Source organism: Sander lucioperca, chromosome 11, assembly GCF_008315115.2.
Source record: "Sander lucioperca isolate FBNREF2018 chromosome 11, SLUC_FBN_1.2, whole genome shotgun sequence".
Taxonomy (NCBI): Eukaryota; Metazoa; Chordata; class Actinopteri; order Perciformes; family Percidae; genus Sander; species Sander lucioperca.
The window spans coordinates 21611849-21630340 of NC_050183.1; the positions used below are offsets into that span (position 1 = coordinate 21611849).

The 18492-nt window shown below is 39.2% G+C and overlaps 1 protein-coding gene across 6 annotated transcripts in view; it reads left to right on the forward strand.

Moving 5' to 3' along the window:
- The window catches only part of lrp8 (low density lipoprotein receptor-related protein 8, apolipoprotein e receptor), a 196917-nt gene that overhangs the window by 92130 nt on the left and 86295 nt on the right, over nt 1-18492 (forward strand). For all 6 annotated transcript variants that reach the window (XM_031283863.2, XM_031283864.2, XM_036006980.1 and 3 more), the window contains exon 3: nt 823-945. In XM_031283863.2, coding sequence (XP_031139723.1) covers nt 823-945 — 123 coding nt within the window. The remainder of the gene's footprint in view (nt 1-822; nt 946-18492) is intronic.

Here is an 18492-nt window from a genome sequence, read left to right on the forward strand (position 1 = left end):
ACAATCTTGCAAACTACTAAAGCTGTCAATGCAGGCTCATTCACTCTGCCTAGAAGCAAACTGCTCTGATTGAAAAAGCTGCTCCTCCACCAGAGCATCCACCTGTAAGCTCTTTTACTGGATTTATTCCTCAGATAATACTTTAAATCGGTTTCAGGTTGTCAAATGTAATATTTTGACATTACCAAACCAACTTTATGAAACTTAAATTCTTAATGAGTCCCATTTCAAATGTAAATTTAACAACCTATACGACTGAAATGATCTAACAAATCAGGTCCTCAGGAAAAGAATTTCAACAATATTTGTAAAAATGTAGAACATCAGTATGGATTCAGCAGGAAACTGAAGACTTTTTCATCCATGCTGGATTTTTGTCAAGTGAAAAAAGTCTCCTGTTACAAGTTGCACATGAACACGCTGATGGTTAAAGTAAAATTGGACTGCAAAATTGGTTTAAAGTTGGTGCTCAGAAATTACTCTTGACATATGTTAAATTTTAATTGGCTAGCCTTGTTGCCTTGTTAAGTGGATTATCAAACTTTTGACATGTTACCACTTACTGCTTTAAAGTTTTTTCATACATTTGCATCACTTGTCAGTTGGTGTGTGCAGTTTCTGTAGGTGTGTTCTGTCTCTATTCAGACATCACTTCCTGTGCTCCCATTAAATATGTAATACAATATCTAATAGACACTGTGTTAAGAACTGGGACTGAGTTGATTCACTATTCATATTAATGACCAGTAGAGAGTAGCTTTGCTTCACCTTTCTTTGAGTCATAGTAATACTAATGTTGCATGTTCTCTTTTGTCTCCATAGCAAAGAAGACATGTGCGACCACAGACTTTGCCTGTAAGAATGGACAGTGCGTCCCTGCTAGGTGGCGCTGTGATGGCGAACCGGAGTGTGCAGACGGTTCAGACGAGGCTGATGCGATCTGCAGTAAGTACACAAACACAACCACAGACAAACAGGCAAATGCAGACAGAGAGAATGCCATGAACACAAAGTCAGAGAGTTCAGGACACACATATTTCATGTCTCAAAAGTGTAAGTGTGTGTGTTTGTATGGGTCTGTGTTCATTCATGCATGTGTGTTTTTAATGGAATGAAAGTTGACAAAAATACATGAATTTTCTAAAACATGTATACACACCAGCATAATGTTACTGTTCTTGTCCCTTTTACAGTTGTGTCATTTCAGTTAACCTCCACTCACACATGCATACGCACATACATTTCCTCTGGCATAAAGCACTCCCAAGGTTGCGCGGTCTCAGTGTGTCACATTTTGCTGTGCTCCAGCCGCTGTGCCAATCTTCTCTTTCTTGCACATTGCCTCAGAAAATTGCTTTCAGAGTCTTTTTTTTTTTTTTTTTTTTTTGGCTGCCGCATCACACGCAGACCGTATGGTTTGATCAAGGCCATGGAGGCGAAAGAGTGTACAAGACATCTGCTTCTTTTATTATTTTCTATAGAGCACAATTGGAAAAAATGAGATTTAGAAATAATTACTCACCCCTGAATAGCTCTCTGTTTCACAGGAAAAAGATTTTCTGTAAATTACATGTTCAGTTGGTCATTTATGCAGTGCATTTTAACAGCATTTTTGTTGCATTGTGTGCAGGTTCACATATTATTTCTTAAGCATTGATGGAAAGTGTTTTGTCAGTTTATAGTTAGGATGTATTGCTGCTGGCCATTTTGTAGGACGAACACGCGTAAATGCGACAAAGTAGTTTCTGTGAAGGGCAATGCAGCCACTATAGCTTAAAAAACTACAATGACCAATGTCTGTTATTCTGGGTCTTGGACATTTTTTAACATTATCAGTGTAAGCAACCAGGAGACCATTTGACCAGCACTGAAATACTCCGAAACATCAGCTAATGTGACTTTTAAAGCTTGTGTTTTGAGTATAATTATGTTTTTTATATAAAAATTGACCAAAACCTGTAAACAGACCTTACATGTTACACTCTTGTTCAAAAGGTTGGCAGGTGGTGAGGTTTCTTGCTGTCGCAATTATGAAAAATGGAACACTGCCCACTGTGATTTTTTTTTTTTTTTTTTTATCAGCAGAGGTAACCCACTATTCACTACGTGCAGTGGGAGCAGGGAGGTTATATGCAGCAGGTGTGTGTTTGCATGCTTGGGTTAAAGGATGAAAGTCAGAAGGATATTAATGATGATGATTAAAATAGTGTGAGGTGCTAAGCAGCATTAAATGACTGATACTATAAGTTTAAATATGGGTTTAAGAGCGAAGAGTAGAAGGTGTTTGGATACTGATGGCTTTGAGTAAGAATTAGGTGAGTTTCGTGAGAGATAAATTACATGATTTTGGAAGCAACTGTGCCCCAAATATTAAAACTGCTGTAAGTACCATACTATTTGGGGAAGGTGATTCATATTAAAGCTGCCAAAACTCCGCTTGCAGTGATTTTTTGGTTTTTTTTTAAGATAATTTTTTTTAATAGACAGGACAGCTGTTGACAGGAAAGGGAGGAGAGAGAGGGGGAAGACATGCAGCAAATGGCCGCAGGTCGGACTCAAACCCTGAGCCACTGCGTCAAGGACTGATCCTCTGCATATGGGCGCCCGCTCCACCAGGTGAGCTACACAGGCGCCCCGCTTGCAGTTTTTAAAAAAAAAAATTTAAAAAGTGTTTTTTTTAAACCCTGCGTTTTTTTAAGTTAATGCATTTTCCTCTTGCCTTTTCAAAGCAGTCCAAATTTCTAGGACTAACCTTTTTTGAAGCTGATGTTCAGATTGACAAAAACAAAGTACATGCTCTACATTTAGACAACTGTGTTGGCACAGCCTAGGCGCCATTGAAAAGAAAAATCAGGATTGTCTGGTGAAGCAACCCAGGTAAAATACCTTTATAGCACTTACCTTGATAATTTCAATGCTATGGTAACTTTCCAGAGTTGTAAAATCCTGTCTCAAAGCAGTATAAAGAGCTGTGCTGTGTCGTCACGTCTGATAAGTCTTTACACATGGCTTATATGTCATCTTCTAACGTGTACGTGTCTTAACTCCAAAAGAGTGATGTAGTGGTCTTGAACAGGGCTTTGCTGGTATATAACAATGACAAGTTTGGCGGAGTTTGGAAGTCATCTCATTCGTAATCAGCCAGGTTGTATGGTGCTTTGTAAACATCATAAGCAAGTTGTTGAAACCGGTCAGGCAGAAGGAGTAGAATCCAAACAAACCATAAAATTCACTGGCATTTCACAGGGATTCACATATTAATCTCACACGAATGCAGTGTTTCCTCCGAAGACAAGTCACAGAACAGAGCAGAACTGCTAGTGGTCAGGCTTTCCACTTCGGTCTTACCACAAAACTCTCCATATGGCTGTATCTACAGGCCAGCTCCTATTTGCAATTTTAAGATGATTTTCAAAGAGGTGATCAAAGAGCCCTTTGAAGATTCTCAAAGTAATAAGTCCAATTGGGGTAGGCCAAGGACATGTGTGGGTTTGTGTGTGTGTGTGTGTGTGTGTGTGTGTGTGTGTGTGTGTGTGTGTGTGTGTATATGTGCACATGCCTATAAAGGGTATGAGTTTGTGCGCCCTCCTAAACGTGTGTTTAAAGCTAGAGTCGATGCTTGTATTTAGTATTCATCACAAGGTGAATCTGTAAGTCTTTTCATCAGATAAGTGGACCTGTGGTTAAGTCTAATTATGTCCAATCAAGGTCAGTGAGTTCTCTTACTTTCTCAACCAAAGCTGTGTGTGTGTGTGTGTGTGTGTGTGTGTGTGTGTGTAATGGCATGCAGCAGAATGTTTACAAGATTTTGCTTGTGTATGACTGTACCAGAACATAGTAGTGTATTTGCATTAAAGTATCACTAGAAAAAAATATCTTCTATTGAGGTATATGCAGTTTTAAAACATATTGATAAATTGATTATCCGGTGATATCAATTCCTGAAAAATAAAGTTTGATGTAAAAGTCTGTAAATCCAATATTGCCATGAGGAGATATTAAAAGGGATAGCTACCTGTATAAATGGTGAATTAAAATCTCAGATCACTGAAAAATGTTCCACCATGTCATTGTTGTCTAAATCGATGACGTTTCATTTATCGGATAGTTCTGGTGCCACCGAAGTTTCCGCCGGATGTCCCTCATTTTCAGCCGGATGTCCCTTACCTTCCGCTTTCTTTGTGTTCTAAACTCGGGTCGATTCGGGAAACATCCTCTGAGCTAGAACCGACAATCAAATTATGTTTAAATTAAAATTCTCTCATGCGTGCACATGTTCCACCAAACAAGTTCCATCTGTCGGTACACGATCCGTTCTGCCTGCACGATCCGTTCTGCACATGCGCAAAATGTTCGCACATGCGCGGTTGTACGAGGATTTACGACACTGCACGATCTGTTCCACGCTTCCGGTCGACAGCCAAGCTAACGTTAGTTTAGCTAACAGCTAATTCGGCTAACTGCTAGCTGAGACAGCATGTAATAACTTTAAAAGACCCTCAAAATAAAACTTGAAAATAAACGTTGACATATATAACAAACACCTAACATATATAGCAGCTGTTACGTCAGTTCTACTTTACTTGTGCTCATTTAAAATACAATCACTCAATACTTGTCTTTATTGTTATTACTGTGAAGTCTTAATTTAGCTGTAGCCTGCTTTTCCCATTACGTTTGAGTTAACGTTATTTTAGACTGAATCTAGCTGTCAGCTAGCGGTTAGCCGAATTAGCTGTTAGCTAAACTAACGTTAGCTTCCTGGTGGAGGCTAGCCATAGGCTAGCGTGGAACAGATCGTGCAGGTCGTAAAACAGTATTATCTTGCGCATGTGCAGAACGGATCGTGCAGGCAGAACGGATCGTGTACCGACACCATCCAGAGGCTATTTTGCAGATTCACCGTTGCTGCGTCCGGCGCTTAGCACCGCCCAATGACGATTGTGATTGGTTTAAAGAAATGCCAATAAACCAGAGCATGTTTTTCTCCTATCCAGGAATGTTGTTTGGACTAGCCAGACCTTTCTCCGCAGCGCTGTGGATTTAGGTCTGGCAATGCGAGACTATGTCTTTGTAAACAGATGGGTGACAGATTAAAGTAAAAACCAACATAAAATGTATTAGTATACAGCTGTGCTGGCCCAAGCCACCAGCACAAGTCTCTTCCAGAGATATTTCCTCCTTTGGTGTTTTGATGATGGCGATGGAGAACACTGTGTAACACGTCAGCCAATAATCTGCCATACTGTACTGTAGATGCCATTCAATGACTCGCCTATGTTTCTGTCTTTTGCTATGTCCTTACAACCTGAACCTCTCTCTACGAGCCTACCATCTTGTATCACATCCTCCTCTCTGGTCTCTTGGTCTTCCCTGCTGTATGTTCTCCACTTTCTGTTCAGTTTAAGTAATGCCTTTGATTGAATTGATTTCCCTGGGAGGAAATCGATGGGCTGATCCCCGAGACTTCTGGTTGACTGCTGATTAACTATGGACCTCCGATGACGCCTCTGAAACCACACACACACACACACACACACACACACACAGACACACACACACACACACACACACATACACACACACACACACACACACACACACACACACACACACACACACACACACACACACACAGGCTCCTTAATGAGTTGTCTGTAATTACACATGTGAAAATGAATCTGGGCCTCGAGGGGATTTTGGAGAATATGCTCAATCAGGCGATGCATGAAAGAGTGTGCGTGTCGGCATACACTGTTCTGCACCGATCTTAAGTGCAGACGTCATCGCTCAGTAGTAGTTGTGGGAGCCTCATTGGTAATATTAGAAGTACTATTAGAAGTCACTAGATTACTGAATAAGTGACAGTAATTTATTGAACTAAACAAGCCAACAACAAACAGCCCACATATTTGAATTGGATGTGGTTTACTTGATTTATTGTTTTTCACACTTGAAACTGTCTCAAAAGGTTAAAAAAAACGAAGAAAAAAAAAAACAACTCATAACTTGCAAACTTGGATAGGTTGAAACATTTTTAGTGCAGGAACTTGTCATGTTCAAATTTTTGAATCAAATGTCTTAAAAGCAGTTTCACAAACAGGCAACAATATCATCAAGTAAAAAAAAAAATAATTCACGGTGAGACAAAGCTTTATTTCTGTAAGGTTGAGCACCTATTCTGACTTTCCATGATTTTACTCTCCTAAACAAAAAACACCCCGATCCTAATGTGATTAATTATTAATAGTCATATGCACTAGCAAAAGCTGTGAGTCAAATGCATATTCATTAAAACTTCTTAAGCACCCTCATTGTTGTTTCACCACTAAATGTTTCATTGGTGCTTGTTACTAATATAGGAAATTGTACCGGATAACTAAATACTAAAGAATGACATAATTATCTGTAAAAAATAATGAAAGACTTAGCATTGACTTCCATTGGGTCATCTGTATTTTTTCACGTTGAATTTCAAATTGAATTTACATAATGTGCTACGCTGTTGGCGCCCATGTTCATAATCCACGTGCCAGACATCAAAAGCTTTGATTTCCCGGGGTCTAGACATTACAAAGTCAGCATCTATTTTCTCTGAGTGGCATCAGCAAGATCCTGCAGTTTGACAATCAGTACTGATTGGAGGAGCTGCATAGAATCTCTCAAGCGTTGTTTAAACTCCATCTTTATGTGTGCACGCTCCTTCAGCTCTGCTGCTGCATATCTACACTCCAGGGATTAAAAAGAGCCCTTCTCGCCACCCCAAGTGTCTCTGTGTAGATAAAGGTTATTGAATTGCAACATCAAGACACTCAGCCAACCTCACTCAGGCACGTATTGGAGCAACATGTGACATACTCTTTTCACTCCCCCGGCTGTCAAAGCCATGCTTAAAAATGTTGGATATAGAGAGAAAACTGTTCAAGAGCACTTAAGCTTTGTATTATATAGAGGATGTTTTATATTCATAACATAAAAGTCTTGTATTATCAATGTTAAAAATCTAATCATTACAAGTTTACTCAGGCATGTTTCATACACGGAGTCATGCTGACAAAAGCTGTACTGAAAAGCCTCCAAACTCATTGTGAAACATAATGGGGAGAAAAAAAGACAATCACAAATGAGATTTTTGATAACTTATAGAAGTCAAGTAATCTCAAGTTACACATGGTAGAGCATTTTGAGATAAAATCCCCCTTTAGGTCTGCTACTATGATATGAAAGCAGTTTGGTTTTCATTTATTCAAAAGAAAAAATAACTTTTTGGTTCTTTGATATGAGGACCTGTATTTATTTCATAATTGTACTATTCTACTAAATATACTCTGGTCTTCATCAGTGCCGGGCCCTGAACTCAGCACCTTTACACTCTTAAAAAACATTGTAATAGTAATGTATAGTACACAGAGTCACATGTTATAAATTTAGTATTACACCTTAATAAATGCTGATTTGTTTAGTACGGTTTACTGATCATCTAATTTGATCTTTTTACCAACCTAGTTAACGACACAGGGCATTCAAACTGCCATGATTTTAAATGTTGCTATTTATTTCATTCCATCTGATGAAGCCCATTCATCTGAAGACACAAAGTGTCAAAGCAGAGCCTTTTATCACAGCCGGACTTCTCTCCCACTTTGTGTAGCCTTGATTTATAGATCTCATATCAAATCACTACTGACTTCTTCGATTTCTTTTTCATAGTAATTAAACTACTAACTACTAAGAAGCCAATTGTAGTGAAGATATTGAAAGTGGACAACTGCTACTTGGTACTGCGTAGTCAAACCAACAGGTAGTGCAACGTCTGTATTCTTGAGCCTCCTGAATGTTTAAATAGAGAGGAGGAAGTCTGGTGTTTGTTCAGTCATGATTGCAGGATGTTGATGACAAGGATATTGCTGATGACAATGATTGCTCTTTGACTATATGCTGTAACTCTGTCAAACTGTGAAATTCAGTTTGGTAGTAATACTGCTTGGCTCTGGCTTTGGTTCGGACTGAAATATTTTATAAGCTTAATACCGGATTTTGTTCTAGCAAATTTTGCACACAGATGTTCCCGACAGGATGATGCCTACTGACTTTGGTGACCCTTCATTTAGTGACACCAGCAGGTCAAATTATTCACTTATCCAGTAAAAATATATGTATTATATAAACAGCTCTAAACACAGTATGTTGTGTTTAGTGCTAATCAACAAATTATAAACTAAGATGGTGTTAGAGAGAAACATGTCAAAAATGTTAGCATATTTAGCAATTTTAGCAAAGTACTGTAATTTTAATACACCTTAACAAAGCTGTTAGCATGGCTGTAGACGTGTTGTATTGAGGTTAGCTGTTAAATTTATTTTGAATAATAACTTTTTGCAACAAATGTTTTTAGTATAGCAGTGTCTGAAACCTAGACTATTACTTATGGATTTATTTATTGGTGGTGAGCAGCTCTTTATGTCATATTGCACATGGTAAAGTAACTTCTATATAGATTTGTACATTTATATTGAAATTGTGTAAAATTGATTAATTTAATCAAAGAGAAATCTGATGTTTAATCATCCAGCACTGGACAAAGATATTAGTGACTATGTTTACAAGCACATAATATTCCGTTTTTTGCCCTTATTCCAAAAAAGACAATATTCCGACTAAGCTGTTGTACATGGCTAATGAAAAGTGAATATCCCACTAATATTTTCCGTTTACATGTAGCTGTGCAAAATCCGATTTTTTTTTTTTTAAGTTTACCAGCGGTGGCGGACTTCTTGGACCGTGCGAACACAGTGTACCTCTTTCATTCCTTCAACCAGCTTCTTGAAAAGGCTGGCTTACGATGTGTGCACATATCCAAAAACCTGTTGATATCCAAGTCTTTTATGATGAGCTGTGTTTCTCCTTCTTCTGTGTTTCTCCTTCTTATCTGTTCTGCAGCCTTGCAAACTGATGGCTGGTTGGTTTGTGTACAGCAACCATAGCAACGCACAGAGCTGACCATAAGCCGTAAACAGGCAAGAGGCCGTAAACTGCGGTAAAAAACCCAGATTGAGACGAAGGCGCTGTATACATGTCCAAAGAATGCCTCTAAAACCCGAATAATACCAGAATATCCCACCTGTCTTAATCCGAAAATGCTATATTCGGAAAAAGGCCTTATTCTGAATATCCAACCGGAATATGCTGTTTACATGACCTGGATCAAATTCGGAATATTGTCATATTCGGAATAATAGTGGAATATCGGTATGCATGTAAACATACTCAGTGTAACGTTACTGTGAAGCCAGCTGTCCTTTGGTCACAACTAAAGTTGAAACTTCTCTCCCCCCTCAATCTCTATTTTCCTGCTGTCATCAGTTCCACCTGCTCCTGTGTACTGATGTGGATTTTTCCTTGTCTGCGTGTGGTGAGACAATAGGCAGGTCAGCGTATTATAGCATGGAGGCTGGAGGTTGTGCTAGTTAATTATTTTGGAATATGAACGGCAAGGATCCAGTGAGTTGCATTGTCGGACGGCTTCAATTTCATGCTTGAGGCAGCGGCACGTGTAATTTCCCAGGTGGCCCTTCCCTGTCCCTCTCTCTCTCTCACTCTCACTCTCACTCTCACTCTCCCTCTCCCTCTCTCACTCTCTCTCTCTCTCACTCTCTCTCTCTCTCTCTCTCTCTCTTTGTCTCCCTCCCTCCCCTTTCTCTGTCTCTCTCTCTAGGCATCTCTCTTTTTCTTCACCAGCGTCTCTCGTTCAATCAGGTAGAAATTCTTTGACCCTGCCATCAAAAGAGAGACACATGTAATACAAACACATTCAAACCAATGCACACAATATTCAGAAAGAGACATACTCTGTGTGTGTGTGTGTGTGTGTGTGTGTGTGTGTGTGTGTGTGTGTGTGTGTGTGTGTGTGAGAGTGATTTTAATGTAGTGTCTTGGCAACAAGCAATCTGAGGTCACTCTGATCTTCCACTCCAGTCAGAGTAGTCTAATCTGTCTCAGGCTTTTGCTACATGTTCTTTTAATGGAAAGCCTCTGTTTCCCTGAGCTGAATTTCACTCACTGGCCACAGTATACACACAAGCACAACTGCACAAACACAAATGCACATACCGACCTTGCTTAGTTTCAGTCATTTTTTCTTCTTTTTAATTGTTAGTTTGGTGTGATTCAAACTGTCAAAAAGAGCAAATTAAGCATATACGATTCTCAAGTTGCAGTGCTCAGTTTTAATCTGTTTCAATGGAGACTACAATCAGTGAATGAACATTTATAATGTAGGAAAAACGCCAAAAAAAGCCAATTTTAATCAAGGCAGCAGACTTTGTGTGACCGTCACCAAACTCAAGGCTATGAGTTACCGTAATTCCTCAAATAAAAACCGGGGCCTTTATTTACCTGAACTGCAGAAGGTACCAGGCTTTTATTTGAAGCAGGCTTTTGTTAGAGGCAGGCCTTTATTTCTAATTCCATCTGTTTGATAAGTATGTAAATGTATTTACGGGTATTTATTTCAAATACAGGTACTACGGTATTGCTGGTAGATTACAATAAGAGCATACAGTAGTTTTGTAAAACACATTGCTGGTTTGCAGCACACCAGTATCTGATTAACGTTACAGACGGTAGCTATTTGTTTCTAGCTCCAGGCTAACTTTTTTCCTCCCACCTCCAGCTAGCCGTGCTCTGCTCTTGTCGGCTAATCTTGTCAGCTCATCCTTCTGTTTCTTCCAGTATCGGATTCTCCTGGGGTCAATGTCGAAATGTCTCGCAGCTTTTTCACCTCCGGCCACTATCAGAGGCCCGGCTTTTAATTGACTACTGGTTTTTATTTGAGGAATTACGGTACTTTGATGGCTGAACATTACTGTGACTGCATGTACTTCAACATTTCTCCCACTATATATTTTTTATGTTGTAAATTACAGCACACTTTAAGTCTGAATTACACTGGCTGTGATAACTTGTCATGCTTCAATTTGAGAAAGGGACCCTGTCAGGTACTCAATGATACATGGATGAACATACAGAATATGCTGCTCTTTCATGTCTGTATCCTGGGTTGAATATCATACCAGTACCAGTCATATGTAGACAGAGGTATTTACATGATGCAGGGCATTTATGGACAATCTGTGGTTAACGTTTGTCTAATTTTGGACAAAGTACTTGGTTTATTAATACTTATTTCATTCCATCTGATGAAACACATTCATCTACAGACATAAACTTTCAAAGCAGAGCATCTCATCACAGCATGACTTCGCTCCCACTTTCTGAAGCCTTGATTTGTAGAGCTAATATTGAATCACGACCTTTCTTTTTCATATGGTAATCAAGACACTACTGAGGAGAAAACTGTAGCGAAGATATTTTAATTACTTTAAGTTTGACAAAACAAGCCAAAAAAAACGGTCCACTTACTTGCTTTTCACAGAGCTTTTCACTGTATCTCATGGTCTTCATCAGCAGATTGAGTTTGCTTAATTGTCATGGAAATGGTTCTTTTGAGGTGCTTGTGAAATCTAGCTCATAAATAATTGAAAACACAATTCAGTACGTTTACATGCACACCAATATTCCACTATTATTCCGAATATGACAATATTCCGAATTTGATCCATGTCATGTAAACAGCATATTTCGGTTGGATATTCCGAATAAGGCCTTTTTCTGAATTTAGCATTTTCCAATTAAGACAGGTGGGATATGTAAGGGTTAATGCCCGACGAGGTGTCCATTGTCAGGTATTAATGGACGACGGCGAGGCGTGAACCGTCCGACGCGCAGCTGGTACGCCGAAGTGCTAGCAGCGTACCAGATGGTGATGGAGGATGTGAGGATGGACTCGATGATGGCTGTGTAGAAGTGCACCATCATTGTCTTTGGCAGGTTGAATTTCTTCAGCTGCCGCAGGAAGTACATCCTCTGTTGTGCTTTCTTGACGAGGGAGCTGATGTTCAGCTCCCACTTGAGGTCCTGGGAGATGATAGTTCCCAGGAAGCGGAAAGACTCCACAGTGTTAAATGTGGAGCCAGAGAGGGTGATGGGGGCAGGTGGGGCTGAATTCTTCCTGAAGTCCACAACCATCTCCACTGTCTTTAGAGCGTTGAGCTCTAGATTGTTTTGCTTGCACCACTTCACCAGGTGGTCAGCCTCCGACCTGTTGGCGGACTCGTCACCATTAGAGATGAGTCCGATGAGGAAGGTGTCGTCCGCAAACTTCAGAAGCTTGACGGACTGGTGACTGGAGGTGCAGCTGTTGGTGTACAGGGAGAAGAGCAGGGGGGAATTCGGAATTTGGAATATGCATCTCAATCAGGGTTTTCCCTGCAGGCTTATGGTCAGCAATAAAACAATGAGTTTAATGTCACCTTAGAGGTTTGTGGGAAAAAAAAATGTAAGGTCATCCCTCTCTCTCACACTCTCTCTCTCTCTCTCTCTCTCTCTCTCTCTCTCTCCTCATATTGTAAGCCCATCATCTCGGGCCCTCATGTGCATTGTTCTGCTTATCTTGCTGTATCTTGTGGCATCTCATTAACCACAAATGTCGTTACCTTGATTTATATCAGTAATAAGTTAAAGTGTATTGATCCCTTAAGGAAGATACAGAATAGTCCCCTAACCACAACATACACAACAGGAAATACCCTAGACATTAAAAGACACATTGCATTTTAGCTGCTGTATGAGAAAGGGAAAAAAAATTAAACTTAAGAAGTCCTGTGAGAAACAACCATTATGTGAACAGTTTATGACAGCTGGTAAGTAGTCATTATGGATGTAACTCCCAGAAGCCACACACAGCAAATGTCATAGTTTCAGTGGTGCGGTACATTTATTGAACCAGCTTGATATCAGAAAACATTTGGACCCATGTGTTGTAGTTGTGGACTTGAAACTGCTGTTTTCAACAAATTGCTTTCTTGTTTTCATTGTACGCGGCAATCAAAAACACCTACGCAGCTACCATGTGATTTTTTTCGTCAATTCCATTCTTCCGTTCAATTAGTGACCCTTGCTCTTGGCTTTAACGATTGATTGGTGGTCAATATGTTTTATGCTCTCAGAGGAAGTCTTGTGGAGCCAGAACTGCCTGATGGGATTGCTTTTCCCATTTTTTTGGTCGTGATTGTAAAGAACCATGCATAATAACAATTATGTTTTCATCTTCTTTTTTCCTTCTTCATTTAGTCAGGCTAAAAATTGCTCTTTTTTTATTTCAGTATAATTTTCTCTAACTTCTCCTCTAAGGAAACCCTAAATAGTATCACCGGATCACAAATGTGGTATCCAAAAGCAGACTCAGGAGACAAAACAGGCATGATAAAAACAGTCTTTATTATTAAGCCACAAGGCAAGCTTACAGTTAGCAACAAGATAGCAGCAGTTAGACAGGCAAACTGATCTAGTACTGTAGACTAAAGCAGAAAAAGAAATTGTAAAAGTGCAGCACATGGTCATAAGAGCAGGTACAGTCAGAGAGGATAAATTAGACCTTTCTCACTGAAAATAAAATTGACATTTCATAGTCAAAGTTGCTCCATTTAGGTGTCCCACTACAGTGGTCCTGGCACTAGCACCTAATGGAATGCAGCCATTTTTAATTTTATCACGTAAATATACCTAGGTTTGACAGAAATGTCTGCCGTGAAGCCTAAAGCAGGGCTTCTATGCTAGTAGAAATCAAAAACCACAATACATATATTAATCATATGGACTATAGAGAGGGAGATGCATGACCATGACAAAAGCACATGCATTGCCTGTAATCTCAATGCTGGTCCAATATAAATGAACAGGTGTTTGATCAGGTAACGTATATGTATAAATCAACTGTATAGTACAAAATTAGAAAATAATTGGTGGGAGCAGGCATCAGCTTCCCTTTTTACCTTTGCCCAGTTTATACATATCATATTTAAAAAAAAAAATATGATTCAAAAGTTCTTGCAAAAGTTCTAAATGGATGATACCCATTAAGGCATGCATACAGACTGCAGAGTTGTTGTTTTCAAACATTGTCTGTGGGGTTCCAAATTTTCCTGTAACTCAAATTAATTGTGCAGGAAATTGAAATGTTTTTGAGGCCACTAAACTTGCTAAAGCATATAATTCAACTGAGCCCATTGCAATGACATTGAAAGACAACTTTACACAGCCAGTAGCTGTCCTATACTATTAGAAAAGTCCAGTCGAAAGCTTTTAGAAGTCAACTACGCTCTCCACATAATTTGGCTGACTGTTTTAAATTTCACACCACTGCCTTTGTGCCCCGACCCAGCCTTTGGTTAAATTGCCACAGAGGAAATGAGCTCAGAGTTTTCTGTCAGGTTCAGCCCCACACTCTCCTCCTTTTTTTCTTTCCTTCTTCTGCAATCATTAGTGGAGATGTGGCACTAGCCACTGGCAGTATTTTTAATGCCCAATGTGTCGTCTACTAAACAACCATTAAGAGGGGCCTGTTGGAGGAAAGTGGCAATTTCCTATGAGAGTGCTGGTGTCGCGCTGTATTTCTTCCCCCCACGGCACTGCCAGACCTGCAGTCTAGACCGTGCTAATGGTTCCACATTTAACAAGCCCCTTCTTCTCCTTCACACAGCCTTGAGAGAGAGAGAGAGAGAGAGAGAGAGAGAGGGAGATACAGAGAGGTAGAATGAAAGGGAGAGAGGGCATCCACTCCAGTTTTACTCTGCAGCATCTACTTTATACCCCCAGTAAAAACAACAAATTGAACCAGCTAAGAGGCACATAAGAAATCCAAATCACATGAACTTACTCTATAGGTACGGTTTGTGCAGGAATTTGCTTAAAGCTTTAGTGCGTAATTTTTTGATATTAATGAACGTCTGGTACATTTAAGCCATTGCCAAATGACTTGATAAAAAGCTAATTAAGACTAACAGCTCCACACAACTCTCTCTGTTTTTCTCAGCATGGCTATGACCAGAAGATTGTATCGTCCCGCGAATTTCTTGCGCAGAAACTAGAGTGAAGATAATTACCTCTTCTGAAGAGTCCATCATGTTTTTTTTTAATCCTCCGTGGCCTCCTTGGCTACTAGCAACTGCGTGGAAGGGGGGGGGGCTGTGCGTGATCATGGAAGGCTTGTATCATGTGGACGCGCTGACAGTTTTGTTGTCATTACTTAGAATTCCTCATGGGGGCGACAGAAACTTTGCACTAGTGGCAACATCACAAAACTTGAATGAGATGGAGAAATGTGCGTAAAACCTCCACAATATATTAATGGCGACATCATTTCTGTCTACTATCTAAGAATTTTCTTAAACTTTGGACTTCTGACTCTTTCAGTTTTGTCACAAGTTCCCTGTTTTTTCTGCTACTCTGCTGCATCGCTTTTATTTTCCTCTCCACTTGTTCTGTTGTCCTCTCACTACTTTCTCTGTTGTCTCTGATCATTTTTTCTCTCCTTTGCCTTGACTTTGATCTTTCTCTCTCCAGCATACTCCCCCCTCACACTACATCAGGGCTGCAGTAATAGGAAATCAGTGTTCCAATGAAAGCCACTAATCAACACTAACCTTCATTTAAAATGTAATCTGATATTAACCACATGCGCCCTATCTGTAAATTGGATTTCACATCTGAAGGACAAGGGGGGGTGGAGTTCTTGCCTCAACATTCAAGGCAATATTTAGCTGGCCTTGACCTCCAAGTCCAAACTGCTCATTTACATTCAGTGCCAAAGGGTCAACCAACTAAAGCAAACTTAACAGTCAAAAATCACACAGAAATGTGTAAAAAGAAAGATTGTTAAAACATCCCTTTTCTTTGGAAACATCCATAAATATTTGAAACTTGTTTTGGTAGTTGATGTAGTGAATTAGCAACTGTCCTATCCTCAAACATTTCAACTTTTAATCTAGTTAGGGTGAAAACTAAATTTAAATTACGACATTGATACAGTATATTTTACCAGGTTTTATTGGTTATTTTCCATTCCTTACGCTGTTTCTCATTCCATTCCTTCATTTTACATGGCCATGAAACATTATGCTCCAGTTCATGATGTGCAGTGTAAGGATATGCTAAGTACACACACTTACGCATTCACACATATATTATGTACCCATGCCTACAAACAACCCAACACACACTCAGTCATGCATCCACAAATATATGTAACTATCCTTACACTTACAGTACATACACATGAGAAGACAAACCCATTTTAACTCCTCCATGCACTAATGATGCATACTGTGCAGTACACACACACACACACACACACACACTTCCCCACTTCTCTGTCTCCAAAATAGCTCACATGAAGTAATTGTGACAACAAAGTGAGTGCACATTGGAAAGGCATTCTTTTCCTGCACATTGCAAGTGATGCGTTGCTTTGTAGATTGAGTGTACACGGTAAAAGGAAAGAATTGCCATTGACCTGTGAAGTTAGATTTACATGTCATGTTGGTCCATCAAATTGTTGTATCCATTTTCTTAACTTGACAGCTCACACTAACCCTTTGAGGCAACTTTGTATCAAATGATGCATTTATGTTCAAGAAGGAAAATCAGTCTTTTTAGAAATTGTGTGCAGGACAGTGATGGTTTTTATATTTATTTTTCAAAACGTAAGTAAAGTTTACATTCAGTACTTTTCAGTCAAACTGTTATCCCTGCACAATATGAAGCAGGCGAACCACTGAACACAGGAACACTTGTGTATTAAGACTGCATCTTATGATTGGTTTCATTATCGATTAAACTGCAGATTTTTTTGTCATTGAAACATTACAAATAGTGAAAAATTGTCATTACGGTACAACTTCTCAGAGTCCAAGGTGACTTGTTTTGTTAGAACCAAAAATCCAAATATATTCAGTTTGCAACAATATATGACTAAGAAAAGCAAATAATGCTGTCATCTGAGAAGCTGGAACCAGAGAGGTGGTTCACTACTTAACTAACTAAACTAAGTGATTATCAAAATAGTTGATATTTTTCTGTTGATCGACTAATCAATTCATCTAACTTATTGTTTAAGCTCTAATGTGCATATAACTATTATTGCTTAATTTGGATTTTTTTTTAGTACTTTTTAAACTCTATGTTGCCAGACCAGAGGTTTGCTACAGGAAAACCATCGGTTAATGATCAGTGAAAGAAAGAAACAGAAGATAACTGCATTTCAAAATGTCTCAACCCTAGGAAGGTGCATATTCCTTTTTATTTTATTTTTTTTAATTTTTTTTCACCTTTATTTTTACAGGCAAGTCATTAAGAACAGGTTCTTATTTACAATTATTTAATACAATTACAATGGCGGCCTGACAAGTGGCATAGCCACTTAGGGAAAGGGAAGGAGGGCTAGATAATAAATACATTAGAAATACATACAGTTTAGAAATTACATAAAATACAATTTGAAATACCACACAGACAACAATAAACACTTATAACAAGATACGTGCACAAGTACATGGGTGAGTAAGAGAGGGAGAAACCATTCAAATATTTAGCTGGAAAAATTATTATGTAGAAAAGCAACTACATATGTCCGTGAACAAGGATCAAATGAAATGGAAATTAGTTTGTCCAGTTTGAGAATCTTTTGCAGTCTTCCTGGGGGCACACAATCATAAACACAGACCATTACGACCCTAAACTTACCTTAACAACCCTGTGAAAAGAAGACCACTGTTTGGAACGAGGTTAATGAGCATCACCATGACAATATGACCCACTGCAACCGATCAAACCATTAGACTTGCAAAAAGTCCTTACAAGCCGAATAATTGGCTGATCCATACATCTCTGGTCTTGTATGAATCATTGATGCATATGAGAGCTCTGTGATCTTAAGGCTCCCCTGCCCCCTGTCCTTTGTCTACTCCAGTCTTTTCTTCTCCTTCCGAAAGGTTAAAGCACTAAAAGAAAAGCATTTCATTGATACAGTGTGCAGTGCAAGTCCTGAAAGAGATTAACTATTCAGCCCCTACTAGCTTCTATGTATGTGAATGAAACTGCAGACACTGAATTCAGAACAACATATTCATTATAGACTACTAAAATGCAACCCAGTCCATGTCTCTAAATGTATTATAACGTAACCTAGGGAGATGTGCAGTACATTATTGTTTGTGTGTGTGCTTTTGTTTGTGTATTAATGTGCTTGTGTATCTGTAAGTGTGTTTGTAGAAATGTTCAAAAGCTAAATAAGTGAGTGACCAAATGAAAATTGTATGTCTATTGTGTGTGCATTTAACGGCCCTCAGGTCACAAGAAGCCCTAATATGATCAGATTCCAACACAATCCCTCTGCATCTCTCTCTTTGAGTGTGTCTCTGCTGTATCTTCCTCTAATTGCCTTGGTTCCAGTTTGTCCCCGCACTGATAGTCTCCATTCAATGACCAATATCTGACCCCACCTCCCCCTTCTGACATCTCACTCAATTTCCTTTTTCTGCTCTGCCTTATCCCCTCCTTCTTAATCGACTATCTCCATCCTCCATCTTTTTTTCT